General features: G+C 39.2%; 2 protein-coding genes across 2 annotated transcripts; both read left to right on the top strand.

Annotated features, from left to right (window-relative positions):
- Positions 1–5,570: 5,570 nt before the first annotated feature.
- Positions 5,571–6,515, top strand: LOC102470072 (olfactory receptor 6N2). Its single transcript, XM_006159093.1, has one exon. It carries the CDS (start codon positions 5,571–5,573, stop codon positions 6,513–6,515), a length of 945 nt encoding a protein of 314 aa, XP_006159155.1.
- Positions 6,516–17,300: 10,785 nt separating this feature from the next.
- LOC102495789 (olfactory receptor 6N2) lies at positions 17,301–18,254 on the top strand. The gene has a single exon (XM_006159074.1). It carries the CDS (start codon positions 17,301–17,303, stop codon positions 18,252–18,254), a length of 954 nt encoding a protein of 317 aa, XP_006159136.1.
- The last annotated feature ends 944 nt before the right edge of the window (positions 18,255–19,198 follow it).

Genomic DNA, 19,198 nt, shown 5'->3' with positions numbered 1-19,198 from the left:
GCTTTATAGTTTCCCTCCTATAGCTTAAATCCTTTTTTTACTTTTAATTTTTTAGGATTTTACTGTGAGATATATGCACTTACCTCAGAGAGCCAGAGACAGTGAGAGGGAAAGTGAGAAATCGTCCCCCAGGAGGTATCACTACACCACAGTTCCTTCTCCATCTTCCTCTTGGGAGTTTGGATATACATGCACACACACCTGGCATAATTTTTCAAGCCACAGGGTTTGGGACTCAAACCAAGCCTGGCCATGAGGGAGCACCTTAACCACTATGCCAACTGGTAGCCCTGCTTATAGTCTTCTTAACAAGTGAAATACTTTGCTTTTTTAATGTTTCTGCTTCTAAAGGAGGCTTTCATGACACTTCTCTTGTGAGCACCATGCCCACTGAGGCTTGCTGCAGTTAGCTCTGCCATTCCTGAGTCAAACAAAGGACATTGCCAGCCTCTACTAAATGCCAGGATTCATGATTGGCATAGAGCTAAAAAATCTATATGTCAAATACAATGAAGACCCAACAAGAAAACATTTAAAGGACAATATGTAGTTTCTCAAAATGCACTTGGTCTTTTTGGTCAGATAAATACTTTCTATGAGGGAGACAGGTATCTTTTTAGAGACCATGTCAGCATTCCCTGCCAACGCAGAAGGATAGTCAGTCACATAGTGAGACTAAAACAACAACAACAAAAATGAACTGCTCGTGCACACACACACAGAAACACACCAAAAGTAAAAATGTTTATTGTTTTATCCAAAATAGTCTATGATTTTATAATTACTTATAGTTCTATTGCTCAGAAAAGTATGTCTCTTTTTTATATTTTTTAAAATAGTAAATTATGCATACTTATATATGAAAAAATAACCATACCATCATGTTAACATACATACTGATATTGGAAACAGAATTCAATAACAATCCATATTTAAATTTCTTTTTTTTTTGGAAAGTTGAGTTTTTTTATTTACTTTTTTGTTTCATTTTCTTTTATACGTTCAATCATATTATTTAGCTTACAAAGTGAATATTTCAACATGTGAACATTTATCCCTTGTCCAGTTGATAAAACTATAAAATATCTTCAACAGATAATACCACATTTCTTTGTCACATTAATGCTCTACCTCCCTATTTTTCTTCTAAATGTCCTTCCTCAGACCATATTTAAATTTCACAAAGAACATAAACAAAGTAGGGGGACACTAGCTCTAATTGTCACTTTTTATAATAGAGCATCATTATAATATATACAAAGGATAGTTAGTGATTATACTGATTTTATTACTTTTTAACACCATTTTATCTCCCTCAGAGTCAATGCAACAAAATAAAATATAATCTAAAGGAAATATGTCTTCATTATTCACAATAAAAAAAGGACTGCTGCATCTTTCAGGCCGGGGCATAATGCATAGAAGAGAGTACATCATGGTTCACGTGATCCAACAGACCATTTTGATTTTGATCCCCTAAGCTGATGTCATCCATATTGGTGACAGGACTATCTCCACAGGAGCTTTGATAGACTGAGTCATTTTTATGGCTTCTTTAAATTTCACTAAATAAGAAGGGACCACACACAAAGAACTGTGACAATTCATCTCTCTGCAAGTTACAGTTACAGGTTCTTTCTTTAGCATAAGGCGTACTTTCACGAGTACAGGGTAAAAGCATCGTTATAGTTTAAATATTGCTGGATTGATATTGGGCTGTTATAATGAAGATAAAACACATCAAAATCAGATTAGAAAATGTCCACAACTTCAAATAATGGAGCAAGTTCTTTTGCTAGACTGACAATAAGTCCTGTATTGGCATTGCTGCTGGCTATGAAACTCACTACCAAAGGTAAATGATGAAATTGAACCACCTGATAGGTGTTGAAGTAACAGATGACACTTTTCTTCTTTGAAAGCCAGATATATAACTGGACACCACATATAATGAGAAAAGTCTGAGTCTGACTTACAAAAAAGGAATGTAGAAATACCAATGTGATGTAATATATGAAAGGAATAAAAACAAATATGAAAATGGCCCTTGCAAGTACAGCATAATTATTCACTTGAAAAGTCTGGATAGAAGGCTCCTCTCTACAGATCCATGAGCTAAGGATTTAAACAAGGGGTGTTTTGTGTCTGAGACTGTGGAAGATGCAGTAATTTTGTGAAGGATGGTTGAAACTATTCACCTTGTGGAAAGGCCAGGTATTTCAGAGGATATTTGATGCAGGCTAAATGCTAGTTAAATTGTCCAGATTTTTGGGAGACTCTTCCAATTCTGAAGCTATGTTAGCACGCTCACAATCAAAACATCTCCTTTTTTTGGGTTCAGAAGCTTCCAGCTCCTGAAGAAGTTCTTCCGGTTTGACCTCAGAACATGTTCAGTATTAATCTTTATGCTTACTTCATCGCAAATTTAATTTAGCAACTGCCTTGTCTCACCTATCATTCTGAAAGATAAAAGTACATTTTGATCTATGAATGACTGAAAATTTTACTTCTAATAAATAAATGCAGTTGTTATGTTACATCAACACTCCATATCCTTCCTATTACATGTTCACAGATAGGGCTTAGCTGATATTGTAGCTCACATGCTAATGCGACTAAAATTTTTTTTCCTTTTTTTTTTTTCTTTTTCTGGAGAGGTTTTTGCTAAAGGGTGTGTGCACTCACCAGAAAGAGAGAGACAGAGAGACAGAAAGTGAGGAATCACCCCCCAGGGGGGATGGCCAAGCCACAATCCCTTCTCCTCCATTCTCCTCTCGGGATCTTGGGCACACACGCTCAAGCGCCCAGCATGAGTTTAAGTTGCTGGGTCCAGGACTCGAACTGCAGTTGACTACATGGGAGTCCAGCGACATAGCCATTATGCTAACTGCTGGTCTTGAAATTTTGTTTTTCTTTTTTAGAGAGATTTTTGCTATAGGGTATGGGTGTTTACCAGAGAGACAGAAAGCAAGAAATTACCCTCCAGGGGAGATGGCCTTACCATAATCCCTTCTCCTTGATTCTTCTCTCTGGATTTTGGGTGTGTGTGCGCGCGCGCGCACACACACACACACACACACACACACACACACACACATACACCTGGAATGAATTTCAAGCTTCTGGTTCTAGGGCTCAAACCACAATTGACCATGTTGGAATCCAGTGACATAATTGTTAGTCCACCGACTCATCCCAGAATTTTTGATAAATATATTAGAATATTGATATAAATAAATGTAATCAATAAAAAGAAGGAACCTCATGAAGGAACCCTGGCTAATGGTGGTGATGGTTGTGGTGGTAGTGGTGCTGGTGGTGGTATAGAAAATACTAGCAATACCAGTAATGGAGACTTACAAGAGTGCATTTAGAACAGTGTTTAAGATATTAAATAAGCAATGATGGACCAGCAAATAAATGAGTGAACACAGTGAGGGTAGGGGTGTTGAGAGTAGCAGAGGCAAAGATGGTCAGCACAAAAGTGATGGTGGTGTCCATGGTAATAGTAATGGATGAGAAATTTTCTTATGAAGAGTTTTTAAGACAAAACTCACTTCTGGAATGCCAATTGCATATTCTCCAAGTTTGTACTTAAATATGCAAGCTGGATTGTCAACCCTTATGAACAGCTAGTTGGGACTTGCAAAATTTCCAGTGACCCTGAGAAGGCAATGTCCCTGGGATTAGATTCCAGCGTCTAACAATGAAGGTTGCCAAGTAGAGATGAGTCACTTGAGAAATAGAGACGGTCTGATTTATTTCATTATGCCCATGTCTTCCTGTCCCAGAGGAATGTCACTGAGAGCTTAGATATTCCAGGGAGCACACAACGAGCAGCCCCAGAGAGGCCAGCATTTCCAAGAATATGAATATAAGTAGGGGAGTGCCTTAAGTAGAAAGGATGCTATGGAAGTTGCTGCAAGTTCCAGTGTCATGAACACAGTCAGGTGATGGACAGAGCTGGGATGATACAGCAGAGATGAGAGTAGCTGAGGGAGGGAGCCAGGTGAGTCTGTGTCCTTTCCTGGGTGACTGTGCCAGGGTGGCTTAGAAAAGCTCTAAGAACATTGATGTAGATCACCTATCTTCTCATCCATCCTAAAATTTTTCTTCAATGACATTTGAGAACCACAGACTACCAGGTTGTAAGGGCATTTATAAAACATCTCTTTAAACATCTTAAGTTTAGAAAAATGAAAATTGAGGAAAAGTAATAATGAGGCCTAAAATTTCAGTTGGATTTGTGGCAAAATTTCAGAAAACCAAGTACCAGAAAGAATGCTTTTATAACCCCATAAGGGCCTTGCCTCATCAGGTCTCTCCCTCCTGCACCTTCATTGAGAATTCCTGATAAAACTATTTCCTTCTGGGATCCTTTCTTAAAGTACACCTTGTCTGCTCTATAATTCTTTTTTTTTTTTGGAGAGATTTTCATTGTAGGGCGCGTGCGCTCGCCAGACAGATAGAGAGAGACATAGAGACAGAAAGCGAGAAATCACCCCCCAGGGGGGATGGTCACGCCGCAATCCCTTCTCCTCCATTCTCCTCTCGGGATCTTGGGCACGCACACACACGTGCCCGGCGTGAGTTTTAAGCCACCAGGTCCGGGACACGAACCGCGGTCAACTACGTGGGAGTCCAGCGACATAGCCATTGCGCTAACTGCTGGTTCCCTGCTCTATAATTCTTTATCTAACCCTAAAGTTCTGTTCTCTGAGAAATGTACTCAGAGTATCTACATTTCTCTCTTCTTCCATCTTTTCCTTCTTCTGCCTTTATTGAAGAGATTCCTAGTTTGAAAGGTTTCCTAAAGAAGTCTTGGAGGTCATTTTTAAAAAAAGTATTTGTCTCCTTTGCACAGTTTAGTTCAGATGTATTTTTTGAACATAGACTATATGATATGGTGGATGTTATGAAGTGTCATGGGACTTTTTATTAGAGATTGTAAGATGAGTTTCGGAATTTTCCTGTCTCTCCTGTATCTTGGCAGGGTGAGTGGGAGAAAACCCTGAGGCCTGAGACAGGTGCCACGGTATATTAAATAGGAACAGTGTTGGTGCATGAATAAAGGAACCTCAACTCTAACTGTGTCTGAAACAGATATTGGACAAGTCACTTCTGCCTTCTAGTTTTCAGTTCATCTGTTCTTTTGTTTTGTTTTGTTTTTGCCATAGGGCACATACACTTGCTAAAGAGAGACAGAAACAGGGAAAGTGAGAAATCACCCCCTATGGGGGATGGCCACACTGAAATTTCTTCTTCTGAAATATCTGTGGGATTTGGGCACACATGCACATGCCTGGCATGATTTTTAAGCTACTGAGTATGGGATTCAAACTATGGCCAGCTATATGGGAGTACATGGGCCTTAACCACTACACCACCTGCTGGTCTCATTTAGTTTATCTTTTGGGAAGTGAGAGGTGATTTGAAAACTTGGAGATTCTTTTTAGGCTGTGTATTCTAACCATTTGGCTCTGGAAAAATTTCTTGAGTGAAAGACACTTGATATTTCTTTTGTGAAATGGAAGTTTATCTTCTATCTTTACCCTTTGTTCCTAGGAATCATGGACCATGTCAATCACACCTGGACCCAGAGTTTTGTCCTTGCCGGTTTTACAACCACTGGGAACCTGCGACCCCTTGCCTTCTTGGGCGCCCTGTGCATCTATCTCCTCACCCTTGCTGGAAATTTATTCATCATCATCCTGGTTCACGCAGACTCAGGACTCTCTACACCCATGTACTTCTTCATCAGTGTCCTGTCTTTCCTGGAGCTCTGGTACGTCAGCACCACGGTGCCCACACTGCTACAGACCTTGCTCCGTGGGTGTTCACCCATTTCATCAACCGTGTGCTTTTTTCAGGTGTATATCTTCCACTCCTTGGGCATGACCGAGTGCCATTTGCTGAGTGTCATGGCGCTGGACCGCTATCTTGCCATCTGCCAGCCACTCCGCTACCATGAACTCATGAGCAGACAGATGCAGTTGCGGCTAGCTGGGGCTACATGGGTGATCGGTTTCTCAGCTTCACTGGTGCCAGCCAGCCTCACAGCATCTCTGCCCTTCTGCTTTAAGGAGGTGGCCCATTACTTCTGTGATCTGGAACCACTCATGCGTTTGGCATGTGTGGACACAAGCTGGCATGCTCACATTTATATTGTAGTAATTGGCATGATCACTATGTGTAATCTCATGTTCATTTTGGGGATGTATGGGGGCATCCTAAAAGCCGTGCTGAAGCTGCCCTCAGCTGCCAGTCGTGCTAAGGCCTTCTCCACCTGTTCCTCCCACATGACTGTAGTGACACTCTTCTTTGGCTCTGTCTTCATTGTCTATGTGGGGCCCTCTGGAATCCAGGCTGAGGGCAGAGACAAGCTTATTGCCTTAGTATATTCTCTTTTTACCCCCTTTTTCAATCCAATCATCTATACCCTTCGCAACAAGGAGGTGAAAGAGGCTGTCAAGCGGGTCTCTCAGAGGATTAGGACCGTGTGGAAGAGATCCTGAGGTCATAGACCATTCACTTGATAATTGTAGAGTTTAGTTGGTCAGTCAACTAAATTGCCTTATTAAGTGACCAAGCAGTTAATTTTTGCACTGACAATGTGCACGAACTAATGGACTTAGTCTTGGATTGGGACCAATTCAAAAATGTAGGAGGAGTAGGAATATGGTCTCTGGACCTTCAGATGTCTAATTAAGACACCACAAATCACAGTTGAAAACAGCAATACCAACAACTGCAAAAATCCCTTAGTAATCTGTTGGTGTTTGTGTGTGTGTGCATGTGAAGGATAGAAAAGCACTTGTGGATAAAAGAGTCAAGTTTCCAAGAAAGTCAATTCATGAATTTAGTAAGAGAATGAGAATATATAACTTAAAATAAGATTTTCCTGAATGATAAAAATGTTCCTATTGTAAGGGCTGGCCCTATAGAACAATGGTTAAGTGTTATGCACTGAGAACTGGATGTACACAATCAACTATGCTCCAAATCCTGGCCATGATGGCTTGAAAAATATGCTACTGGTGTGTGCACGTATATCCCATATACTGACTGGAGAGATCAATGGAGGATGGATTGTGAAGTGACCATGCCCCACTGAGGAGGACTCTCTTTCTCTTTCCAGCAAGTGTATATACTATCTGGAAATAAAAAATAAATTTTCAGATCGTAACCCTAAAATGTTCAGTCACATACACTATAAATACAAAGAACTTAAAAGTAAATTATGGCGTTTGTGTAAAGAAAAATATAGAGAGAGCAAGAACATTTCTGATAGTAACAAAATACATAAAGTACCTAACAATCTGTTGAAGAGTTTCTGAAAATTCTTATAAATTCTATTCAAGGCATTATTTAAGATTATATGTAATAGAGTTATAGAATACATTTATGAGTGGGAAATCAATATAAGAAAACAAAAATCTCTTCTCCTTAAGACCTACTGATAGGGACCAGCACTTAGCGTAATGGCTATGTAGCTGGACTCCCACGTAGTCGACCGTGGTTAGAGTTCTGGACCTGGTGGCTTAAAACTCACACCGGGTGCATGTGTGTGAGTGCCCAAGATCCCAAGAGGAGAATGGAAGAGAAGGGATTGCGGCGTGGCCATCCCCCCTGGGGGGTGATTTCTCGCTTTCTGTCTGTCTCTCTCTGTCTGGCGAGTGCATGTGCCCTATGACAAAAACCTCTCAAAAAAAAAAAAAAAAAAACCTACTGATAAAATAAAACAACATTCCTGAAAATTAGGTAATCTCTTCTTAAGATCAACAATATTCATAATATTCAACAGGAAGACTGGGTCAGCAGATGTCATAGTGGTTAAGACACAGTGTGTGTGTGCTCAAAATCCTGAGAGGAGAATGAAGGAGAAGGGATTGTGGTGTGGCCATCCACCTGAGGGTTATTTCTCACTTTGTCTCTCTCTGTCTTCCTAATGAGCGCATGTGCCCTATAAGAAAAATATTTCTCTCTCAAAAAAAAAAAAAAAAGTGAGGGAGGAAGAGGAGAAAAGGTGTCATATGGTAATGATAGAAGTTTGTACCTGCCTGACAGGATCCTGGGCAAATGCCTTATTCATCAGAACTGCGATCTGAATTCCAGATGGCCATATGGGATCTGGCTCACTTAGCCCAGGGGTTAACTTCTGAGCTGCAGAGATGACCCCCTCATAAAGGAGAATATTGCTGTGAAGTAAATTAATAATCTTACACTAATTTTTTTATAATCTTGAGGCAATAGATAAATTACTAGAAGAATAGGTTGACTTAGCCTGCCAGCATCATCCAGTGTGCCCCACTACAGAAGTCCCTGTGAGTAATTCTTACCCTTTCACACTGGACATGCTCTTTGTTATTCTAGAATCAATAAAATTATATTTCACAATCCACCACAGACATGAGCATTTATATCTTACATATAAATACATGCATTACCAAAGTTAACAGCAATACTGTCCTGATGTCTTTCCTTAAATGCATAGAATCAACACAGTTAAGATTTGGGCTTAGGTTGGTTTTGCTAGGAAGAATCATTATTAATCCTATCGAGTACTTCACTTCAATTTGACTAGTATACACAACTGTCTAGCTTACAAGACCTTATATAATTATATGTTTCTCCTGTTAATAATAATTAAAAGATTTGCAGAATAGTCTAAGAAAATTTTATTTGCTTCTTAGTTTCCCTGCCCCTATAGCTCATTTCCTTCTTATCAGGTAGAATATTCTGATTTTTAATTATTTTTCTTGTAAAGGAGGCTTACATGACAATTTTGTTGTAACCACTGTACTCAGTGAGGCTTGCTGCAGTTATCTCTACCAATCCTTAGTCATGTGAAGGACACTGCCCGAGTGTACTAAGTACCAGGATTCATGGTGGATGTAAAGCTCCAAAAGTCTATACTTCAAATATACATTGAAGCTCAAATAAGAGAAAACTTAATAGGAAAATGTGCATTTTCTCAAAACAGTCTTCGAGTTTTTTAACTGGATGAATGCTTTCTGGGAGAGGAAGAGGTATTTTTTCAGGGACCTTGTTATATGATCAGTTACTGGAAATGGAATGATTTTTAAGCCAGATAATGGTATGGCAGTTGAAGTGGCCAGTCCCCACATAGTGAATACACAATTGATGTCCTTAACCCAAAGGCTTGAAAAACATGCCAGCTACATGTGTGTCTATGTCCAAAATCCTGAAAGGAAGGAGAAATGAATAAAAAAGATTGTGGTGTGACCATCCTTCACGGGGAGTGCTTTCTCACTGCCTCTCTTCAAGGGCACACACCAAATAGCAATTTTTTTTAAAAAAATGGGGTGAATTGATAGATACAAGTGTTCCAAAAATCCATAACAGGAGAATCTGATCTATCCGGGTTGCAAATGTGTGTACACATGTATGAGAAAAGGTAGAGGAGTCAAACAAAACTTTTCTTAATCAATTTATTCAACAAACAGTTATAGAATGTTAACTTCATGCAAGAAAAAATACTAGGTACTGGATAACGTCACTGAAAAAACGATCTTCACTTACCTAATAATTTATCAATGAAAAGAGAAAAATAAATATGTAAGTATTCATAAAAAAAAGTGTAGAACCTGCTATGAGAAACATAATCCCACATAGTTGACCTCTGTTTGAGTCCCAGACCCAAAAACTTAAAACTCATGCCGGTCATGTGTGCATGTGTGCCCAAGATCAAGATCCTGAGAGGAAAATGGAGGAGAAAGGATTACTGCATGGCCATGCCCCAGGGGGATGATTTCTTTCTGTTTCTCTCTGTCTCTTTGATGAGTGCATGTGCCCTATAGAAAAAAAGTCTCTCTAAAGAAAACAAACAAGCAAACAAAAACATTACTAGTGGAGAACAGTAGAAACACTTGAATACGCTGGAATAGGTAAAAATTTCTTAAACAAAACCCTAAGATGCAGGCAACAATTTTAAAAGTATGTAAGTGGCATTATAAAAAGCTTCTGCAGAGCAAAGGAAATAATAAATACAGTGAAAGACAACCCATGCAATGAGAAAATAATATTTACAAACTATACTTCAGATAAGGGATTGTTAGCTAGAATATACAGAGAACTCAAACAGCTTAATTGGAAAAAAAAAAAAAAAAAAAAAAAAAAACCTATGTGGAGATTCCTCAAAAAATTATGAATAGATCTACTATTATGACCCAGTAATCCCACTCTTTGGTATTTACTCAAAGGACAGGAAAGCAATTAGTCAAAAAGACATTTGTGCATCCATGTTGACTACAGCATTATTCATAATTGCTAAGACATAGAATCAAACTAAGTGTCCAATGGCTGACTACTAGACTGAAAAAATGTCACATATACACAATGAAATATTTCTCAGCCATAAGGAACAAGGAGACTCTGTCATTTGATATGAATCTAGATTTAATCCAAGTGAAGTAAGCCAGACAATGAGTCAAACAGTGTATATCCCTACTCCAAATACACTGAATGTCTCTGCTCTACGGTAGAAATGGAAAACTTTAAAGATATAATAGTATAGAGGACAAGTGTAGATACCAGAGACTATATAGGAGGAAGGGAAGATATGAGAGGTAGGTGGGAGTGGCCTAGGAAAAGAGTATTTAACAGACAAAAGAATGTAAGACGTAAGGTTCTTTGTTGAACTTTTTTTTTTTTAAGAGGTTTTTGCTATGGGGCATGTGCACTCGCCAGACAGAGAGGCAGAAAGTGAGAAATCAACACCCTTAGGGGGGGATGGCCACTCTGCTATCCCTTCTCCTTCATTCTCCTCTCAGGATCTTGGGCATGCATGCACACGTTCCCACCGTGAGTTTAAATCACTGGATCCAGGACTCGAACTGCAGTCGACTATGAGGGAGTCCAGCAACATGGCCATCACAGCTGCTGATCCCCTTTGTTGAACATTTTTTATGTAGCAATATCCTTAATTTGATTGTCACACACTGCATGCGTGAAAAGCCATGTTGTATGCCATAAAGATGTAAACAAGTGTAAATGAGAAATTATAAAATAAAATTGAAAAAACAAATTAAAAGAAGAAGGTTTGGAAGGCAATATTTATACAGTGTGGTTAGGTAAGATTTCTTGGAGGTGATGTTAAAATGACTACTAGAGGGGAGTTATTATCATGAAAAGAATTCAAGAACAGTAACACATTTTGTTCTAGAGGAGTTTCTAGTGAAGAGAAGTGTGATTTAAAAAGTTAGGGCACTAGGACCAGCAGATGGCATAATAGTTATGTCACTGGGCTCCCACTTAGTCAACTGTGACTTGAGTCCCAGACCCAGTGGCTTAAAACTACACCACACACATGAGCCCAACATCCTAAGAGAATGGAGAAGAAGGGATTTCAGAGCAGCCATTCTCCCTGGGGGTGCTTTTTGCTTCTTGTCTCTCTGTCATTCTGGTAAGTGCACATACACTATAGCAAAATTCTCTCTTAAATAAAAAAGTTAGGGCATTTTACTTTTAAGTGATATATCTGTAACCTTGTTGGGCATTTTAGGGAGTGAGATGGTGAACAAAGTCAATCTGAGGAAGAGTGACCAATATATTGAGAGTATTTCAACTTACATGTATATCATTTGGACACCATTCAGTTGGAAGAAAAGATAATTAAGGATGGCCATGAAAGCTCTTTGCTAGTATTTATAGAAATTAACTGTTATGTTGGACCAGAAAGTTGCCTTGGTTCTGATTAGGAGAATTGACAAGGAGATGGATTTCTGTTTATAAAAACTAAATTTTAAACAGTCCAGATTTATACATTTATGTGGTTATTTCATAATATAGTGAGTTCAGTGAGGAAAGTTATTAATATTGGAAAATATAAAAATATGAGAAGTGGGATAAAAAAACTTAAAGTACATACATTTTACTGGAAAAAATAAAAATATAATAGGTGGGATAAAAATAAACTTAAAGTATATAGATTTTATTTTATTTATTTATTTTTTGGAGAGGTTTTTGCTATAGGGCGCGTGTGCTCGCCAGAGAGACAGAGAGAGACAGAGAGACAGAAAGCGAGAAATCACTCCCCAGGGGGGATGGCCATGCCGCAGTCCCTTCTCCTCCATTCTCCTCTTGGGATCTTGGGCACGCACGCACACGCGCCAAGTGTGAGTTTAAGCCACCGGGTCCAGGACTTGAACCATGGTTGACTACATGGGAGTCCAACGACATAGCCATTACGGTAACTGCTGGCCCCAGTATATAGATTTTATACCAAGGATTAGATTTTGGTTTATTTTTTCCCTTTATGTATTTTATATAAGAAAAGAGAGGCATTCAAAGCTATCCTATAGTTTTCTCAGAGAATATCAGTATCACACGGTCCCCCAGGACCATGATGATGAGAGACAAATCAAAACAAAACAAAAGTATTTAATAATACATGAACACATAAAAAGAAAATCACTGTATAAACTAGAAAAAAATTGAGTCTCTCCTAGCTAATATGAGTGACTGCTGTATTTTTGTAAATTATAGCTTTAGTCCACCTTTTAGATAAAATTAATTTTGCTACCCAATGATAGAATTATCCCTAAAACTCACAAGATCCAATCCAGAGCAAGCTTTGCTTCCTAGAACCCTTTTCCAAATCACCAAGCATGAATCCATAATCTTTTTTTTTTAAGAGAGATTTTTGTTATAGAGTGTGTGCATTTGCTGGAAAGACAGGGAGAGATGGAGAGAGAGAAAGTGAAAACTCACACCTTAGCGAGAATGGCCCGACTGCAACCCCTTCTCCTCCACTCTCCTCTCAAGATTTTGGGCATGCATGCACATGCACCTGGCATGAGTTTCAAGCCACTGGGTTCAGGACTTGAACTGTGGTTGATTATGTAGTAGTCAAGTGCCTTAGCCACTACATCACCTGCTGGTTCCCATGGATCCATAATCTTACAATTCCTTTCTATATTGTCATTCTGAAATGCTCAATCCCTGCTGTATGTGATCCTTCTTGTGATGAGTCTATAAATCCAACTTTGTTAAACTATAGGACTACAGGTATCTTCCCCCCTCTCTTATTATTTTATTTATTTATTTATTTTTGGACTGGAAGGTATTGAACATGTCATTTGATTCTCAAAGCAAACCGAATATGCTCTCATTGAAAGTGAAGAAGGTAAGACTATTAAATCTTAAGTAACTTAGATCAGGTTAGTTAGTTGGAGGAGTTTGACAAAATATGTATCGTACATGTACTATGATATGAACCAAGCAATATAGGCTAAGGCATTTAAAAATCAGAGTGGTTATTTTTTTATCTCACTTAAGTCTTACAATATACATTTTCACATGAAAATATACAGATTCATAGAAACGCCTGCCTAAGGGCACACTGGTAATGAGTAGTGGCCATGTACGTAGCCTTAAGGCAGGTGCCAGTACAGCCCCGTGACCTTGGCTATGTCTCTGTGACCATTGACAGTATTTCTGGAGGAAGAGAAGCTTGGCAGTGATGATTCTGGGCCCTTTGGTGGCCTTGTGTACATTGGGTACATCATGTGGCCTTGGGTGCATTGCTAAACTCTCTGTGCTCTCATTTCCTTAAGTGGAAAACAGAAATAAAGATTTTACCAACTTCATGGAGTAATTAGGAGGATCGTATTAGGTAATATGTGTGTCGAGCCTAGAATGCTTCATGTTCCTTAGCAAATGCTCATTAAATATGCCTTTTACTAGAACCACAATTCAAATGAAGTTGTCAAGGCTCCACAACCCAAGATTTTTGTCATTTGATCTTTGTCTTTTCAGAATAGGCAGTTAACATCAGAGAGGCTTTTCAAAGAAAAAAGGATATTGGGAAGGATGAGCACAAGATCAGGAAATGTGATTGAAAAGAGGTGAAATGAAATACAAAGTCTCTTTGGACTCCTAAGGTGGGACCAAAAAAATATGTGGGAAGGCGTGTGCTTGAGGGAAGAGTGATAAGAAAACTGAGGTCATGTTCTCAGAGCCAGGGTTCAGGATACTGTGCTTAGAAGTCACTAAAGATAAAGGGTGGAGTGGCAAGAAGGAATGATGACATAGCTTGCATGCCCTAAGCCCACATCCCCAGGTGGGAGGCTAGCCCAGGCTGTCTCCAAAGATCCTCCTAGTAGTTTACTTTGAGCCTGAATCTTCCTTTCCTCTGGGCCTGGGAGCCTGTACCCCTTGTGATCTAAAACAATTAGTGTTAGCTCTAGGGACTCTGCCTGTGGGGATAAGATTCCCTGAAGAGGAAAAAGTCTCCGATAGATTCAGTCTATTTCTTACACATACACAGAACAAGGCAGACACTGAAAGGTGTTCAGTAGTTGGTAGGTCACTGGGGGATACACTAGCTGTCGCAACTGTGGACCTGAGAGGCGTACCTGATAATAAAGGATGTGAAAGCAGATACCATTTCAAAATCAGAGCGGAAAAGAGGTCTGATGGAAAGAGGACTTACATAACTGGGACTTGGAATAGCCACTTTTGAGAATGTTCAGAGTTTCAGATTTGAAGAGACCTTAAAGACACCTTGTCCATGGTCCTTTTCATTTGATACTTTAATTCACTCCACAATCAAAAGGTTGGCTAGCAATTGCTTTGAAATGTTGAGATACAGGAAACTGTCCTGTGTGCTGCCTGCTACAGGCTGGCTATGTGTTGGCACGAGTGGTAGAAAGCAAACGTTTCTGAAAATAATCATTCATGATATAGGAGTTGTGACTAAGAAGATCTAATGAGGTATTGTATTATCTCAGACACAGCTGAATTTGGAACAACTTCACTTGGAGAGAGCCTTACACAGATTCACTTACTGGGAGGAATTATGGATTTTTGGTAATGTGAGAATTTAGAGTCCAAAGGACTTGGGAATGCTTTTAAAATTATTTCATGTGTCTAGACCTTATTTATCTACACATACAGTTGGCTTCAGAAAGGCCAACACAGAGAAAGAGGAAACATCATCAGTTACAATTCCTTGCACCCAAAAGATAATAAAAAATATTTTTGAATTTAATCTCTGTGAGTTGATAGGAATAATGACCATCCCTTTGGCAGGGTTACAGGAAGTGAGGACAGAATAAATTTGGGATAAGTTCATTAACTATATTGAGCTTCACATGCTGAAAGGATAAAAATGATGTGTTCAGGTGCAAATGAAAATAACACAACTTCAGTGGAACCTAGAATGACAACAAAAACATATATGTATTTTAAGAAACAGAGTTGAGTCCACAATTCCATGCTGTGTTCCAGGCATTAGGAGGAGGATATGCAGTAATTAATGATAAACTACATTTACTCTCAAAGATATTACCAAGGTGTGAAGGCAGACTTATTTAGTAAGTGGACACTGGAAATGTTACAACAACACAGGAGGAGGAATAGATCACTTTTTTCTGGAGGATTCAGGAAAGGCTTAATTAAGGAGATAATTTTTGACCTGATTTTGAAGGATGGCAAGCAGTTCCCAGATGGAAAAAAAGAGAGAGAGAAGTATACCAGGAGTAAGTGACCAGGCCGGCAAAAGTACCAGACGTGTAGCCAAGTCAGGATTGATTTTAACATATCTGTCTTCTATAATTGGAGAGGCGAATGCACAGTCTAGTCAGAATGAAAGCAATTCAGAAAGAGTCCAATAAATACTAATTGCTTTGAATAAATTTAGCATTTTAAAATGTCAAACTCAATTTTATTTTTACGGTAGAGCATTTGAGTTTGGGAGGAATGTTTGGAGTTGGATGAGTGGTGTCAGTTGAAGGTTAAGTATTGGTTTGCTAATTATTAAATTAATTGATTAAATGAATGAGTGTGATTAAACAATTTTTATTGAATATCTTTAATGTGACACTCATTATTCCAAATGCAAAGCTGACTAAGGAACGACTGCATTGTGTCAGTATGATGACCGGAACTGAGCAGCCCTCTTTGGATACTATATTAACTGCATGAGGTATGACAAAACACATTGATTATCGTTTTTATGCATTTAAAGTCACATTGTAGGGTTATTTGTTCTTTCTGTTTCTCTTTTTCTTCTTCTTTATTTTCTTTTTGCATCTACTTCACATCATGCCTGAGAACAATTAGAATGTCTGATACTTTTTTGTGTGACATCTTATCAAATCATCCACATACTCCCCACCTGTTTTTCTAGCATTGGTTTCCTGAACATACAGGATTTAAGCTTTGTGTTGCTTTCTCATGTTTGGTTCTCAATCTGTCACCCACTTATTTCACTTTCTCCAGTGACATCTCATATCTTTTAGGATAAGGTCCCAGTTCACTGGGTGAGCTTTACTAGTCATCTTATCCAACAAAAGAACATGTATTTCTCTAATGCAAGCTGCTTACTGCTCAGGGTGGATATCTTTTGTCTGAAATACTTCTTTTTCTCTTTTATCTAGCCAATTCTTACTGTTCTGGGAAAATTCAACTCAAGGGCTTCCTTTACTTACAAGTCTTTCGGTCATCCTCGTCTGAGAAATGAGCCTTTTCCTTGTTATTCTGCAGTGTTCTGTACTTCACAGGTTCTATTGAAATAACTGATTGCTGTGTCTGTCTCTTCTACAAGGCTGAAAACTTTCAGGTGGCAGGGATTGTACCCTGTTGAATTTTGTATTTCTCATGCTCAACACATACATGCTAAATACCTACTGATAAAAGTCAACTGAACAATAAGGCTTGCTATAGGAAATGGAAAATTGTCAGAATCTCTCCATTCTCTCTAGTCCAAAGGTTCTCTTCTGTAATATAGGCATAGTAATGGTACTTGTTACATCGGCTATATGAAAATTAGGTAAAATAATGAATGCAAAATACCTGTAAAAATGTCTGATGCATAGAAAATGGTAAGAAGAGCTAGCTACTGTTGTTGGTTAAGGTAGTGTTATAGTGATAGCACTAATCGTTGTAACTAAGTGTTGTCTTGGGACAGGACAGTGGAGCAGTGGCAGGACACATTGTTCTGCAAGGCTGACCTGTATGGGAAGGTTCTGGGTTTATCCAGAGGCCTTCCTGTGTAGACCAGGACTATCTATGCCCATGACCCAGGGCTGACTGAGGCTTGGGGTCGATCACAGTGTCAAGATCCTTTTGGAGATTCCCCTCTCTCTCTCTGCCATCTCATACTTGTGGAAGAAATATATGTATAAACATATATACAAACTTTATTTTAAAAATTAAAAATAAAAGTGTTACCTTTGAATTAGAGAGTGAGAAAGAGAGAGAAATGAAGCCTCCACTTGGGTTTGGCAGTCATCTTGATAAGCATTTTCTCCTTTCCTTCTCCACCTCAGTCTCCCATGGAGTGGCACAACCACTCAAGCTTGAATGAATTTGTGCTCCTCGGCTTCCCCAGTGTGGGACACATCAGGGGCTGGCTGTTTATCCTGCTGCTGTTGACATATCTTTTCACCATCTGTGGCAACTTGCTCATCTTCTTAGTCATACGTCTGGATGCAGCACTGCACACACCCATGTACCACTTTGTTAGTGTTTTATCCTTCTTGGAGTTGTGGTATACAGCCACCACCATTCCCAAGATGCTAACTAACCTTCTCAGTGAGAAGAAGACCATTTCTTTTTTAGGTTGCCTCCTTCAGACCTACTTCTTCCACTCCTTAGGGGCCTCCGAATGCTACCTTCTTACAGCCATGGCCTATGACCGATACCTCGCAATCTGCCGGCCTCTCCACTACCCTGCGATTATGACCACAGCACTCTGCACCAAGATGGCTGCTGGTTGTTGGACTTGTGGCTTCCTATGCCCCATTTCTGAGGTCATCCTGGTCTCCCAGCTCCCCTTCTGTGGCTACAATGAAATCCAACACATCTTCTGTGACTTCCCACCTCTGCTGAGCCTGGCCTGCAAGGACACATCCACTAACGTTCTGGTGGATTTTGCCATCAATGCTTTCATCATCCTTATCACTTTCCTCTTCATTATGATTTCTTACGGGAGAATTATAGGGGCTGTCTTGAAGATAAAAACAGCAGCAGGACGAAAGAAGGCCTTCTCTACATGTGCCTCACATCTCATTGTGGTCCTCATCTTCTTTGGGAGCATCATCTTCATGTACGTGCGACTAAGAAAGAGCTATTCACTGACCCTTGACCGCACACTTGCTGTAGTCTACTCTGTGCTAACACCACTGGTCAACCCAATTATCTATAGTCTCCGGAACAAGGAACTCATTAAGGCCATCAAGAGGACCATTTTCCAGAAGGAGGTGAAAGTTAGTTCTAGTCACCATTGACTTCATTCACTTCAGTGTTTGTCTCATAAATATTCTACCTATCTTTGGTAGAATTCTATCCCTGTAGTTCTATTACTGGTAGTTCTATTACTATGATAGTATCCTGATCAATAACAGTAACTAACTCTTCCTATCTTTGGCTTGGCATTGAATAATCTTCCCATTGCCACACAAGTGCCACACACCCCATCCTCTTGCCTTCTCAAATACTTTATTTCTACATGTTTTCTTAGGTTTCCTACATCTTTACTCTTTGTGTTTTTTTTTTTTTATTTTTAAAAATTATTTATTTAATTTTATTTTTTATTATTATTAGTTTCTTTCTTTTAAAAAATTTTGAACAGAGAAAAAGAGAGAGAGAGAGAAAGGAGCGAGTGAGAGAAAATGATAAAGTAAGCTGCGAGGCCTAGGCCTTGAACCACGGTCAGTCATGTGGGAATCCAATGCCTTAATCTGCCACCTGCCAGCTCCTCTCCTATCTGTTTTTTAATTGATTAGTAATGTCATTTCTTTTTTTAAGAGATATTTTTGCTATCATGCATATGCACTCACTGGAGAGAGAGAGAAATAGAAAGTGAGAAATAACGCCCCCAAGGGAAGATGGCCACGCCACAATCCTTTCTCCTCCATTCTCCCCTCAGGGTTTTGGGCACACACACATGTGCCCAGTGTGACTTTTAAGCCACCAGATCTGGACTCGAATGACAGTCGACCATGTGGGAGTCCAACAGTGTAACCATTATGCCATCTGTTGGTCCCAGTAATGTCAACATTTAAGAATACTTTAGTATCTCTATTTTTAAAAAAAGCATATACATTTCCTTCTGTCCAGTTAAAGGTCAGTTTTTTTACTCTTTTTTTTTTTTTTTTCAGTCAAACTTCCCCAAACAACCTGTCTTCTCTTCTTCAATTTCTATTCACTTTTCAACACATTCCAATCTGGC

Source organism: Tupaia chinensis, unplaced genomic scaffold, assembly GCF_000334495.1.
Source record: "Tupaia chinensis unplaced genomic scaffold, TupChi_1.0 Scaffold000623_1, whole genome shotgun sequence".
NCBI lineage: Eukaryota > Metazoa > Chordata > Mammalia > Scandentia > Tupaiidae > Tupaia > Tupaia belangeri.
This window is presented reverse-complemented; position numbering and strand designations above follow the sequence as displayed.

What these genes read in the sequence shown, in the direction of transcription:
- LOC102495789 (XM_006159074.1), top strand. Translation starts at nt 17,301, where the DNA reads ATGGAGTGGCACAACCACTCAAGCTTGAATGAATTTGTGCTCCTCGGC.
- LOC102470072 (XM_006159093.1), top strand. Translation starts at nt 5,571, where the DNA reads ATGGACCATGTCAATCACACCTGGACCCAGAGTTTTGTCCTTGCCGGT.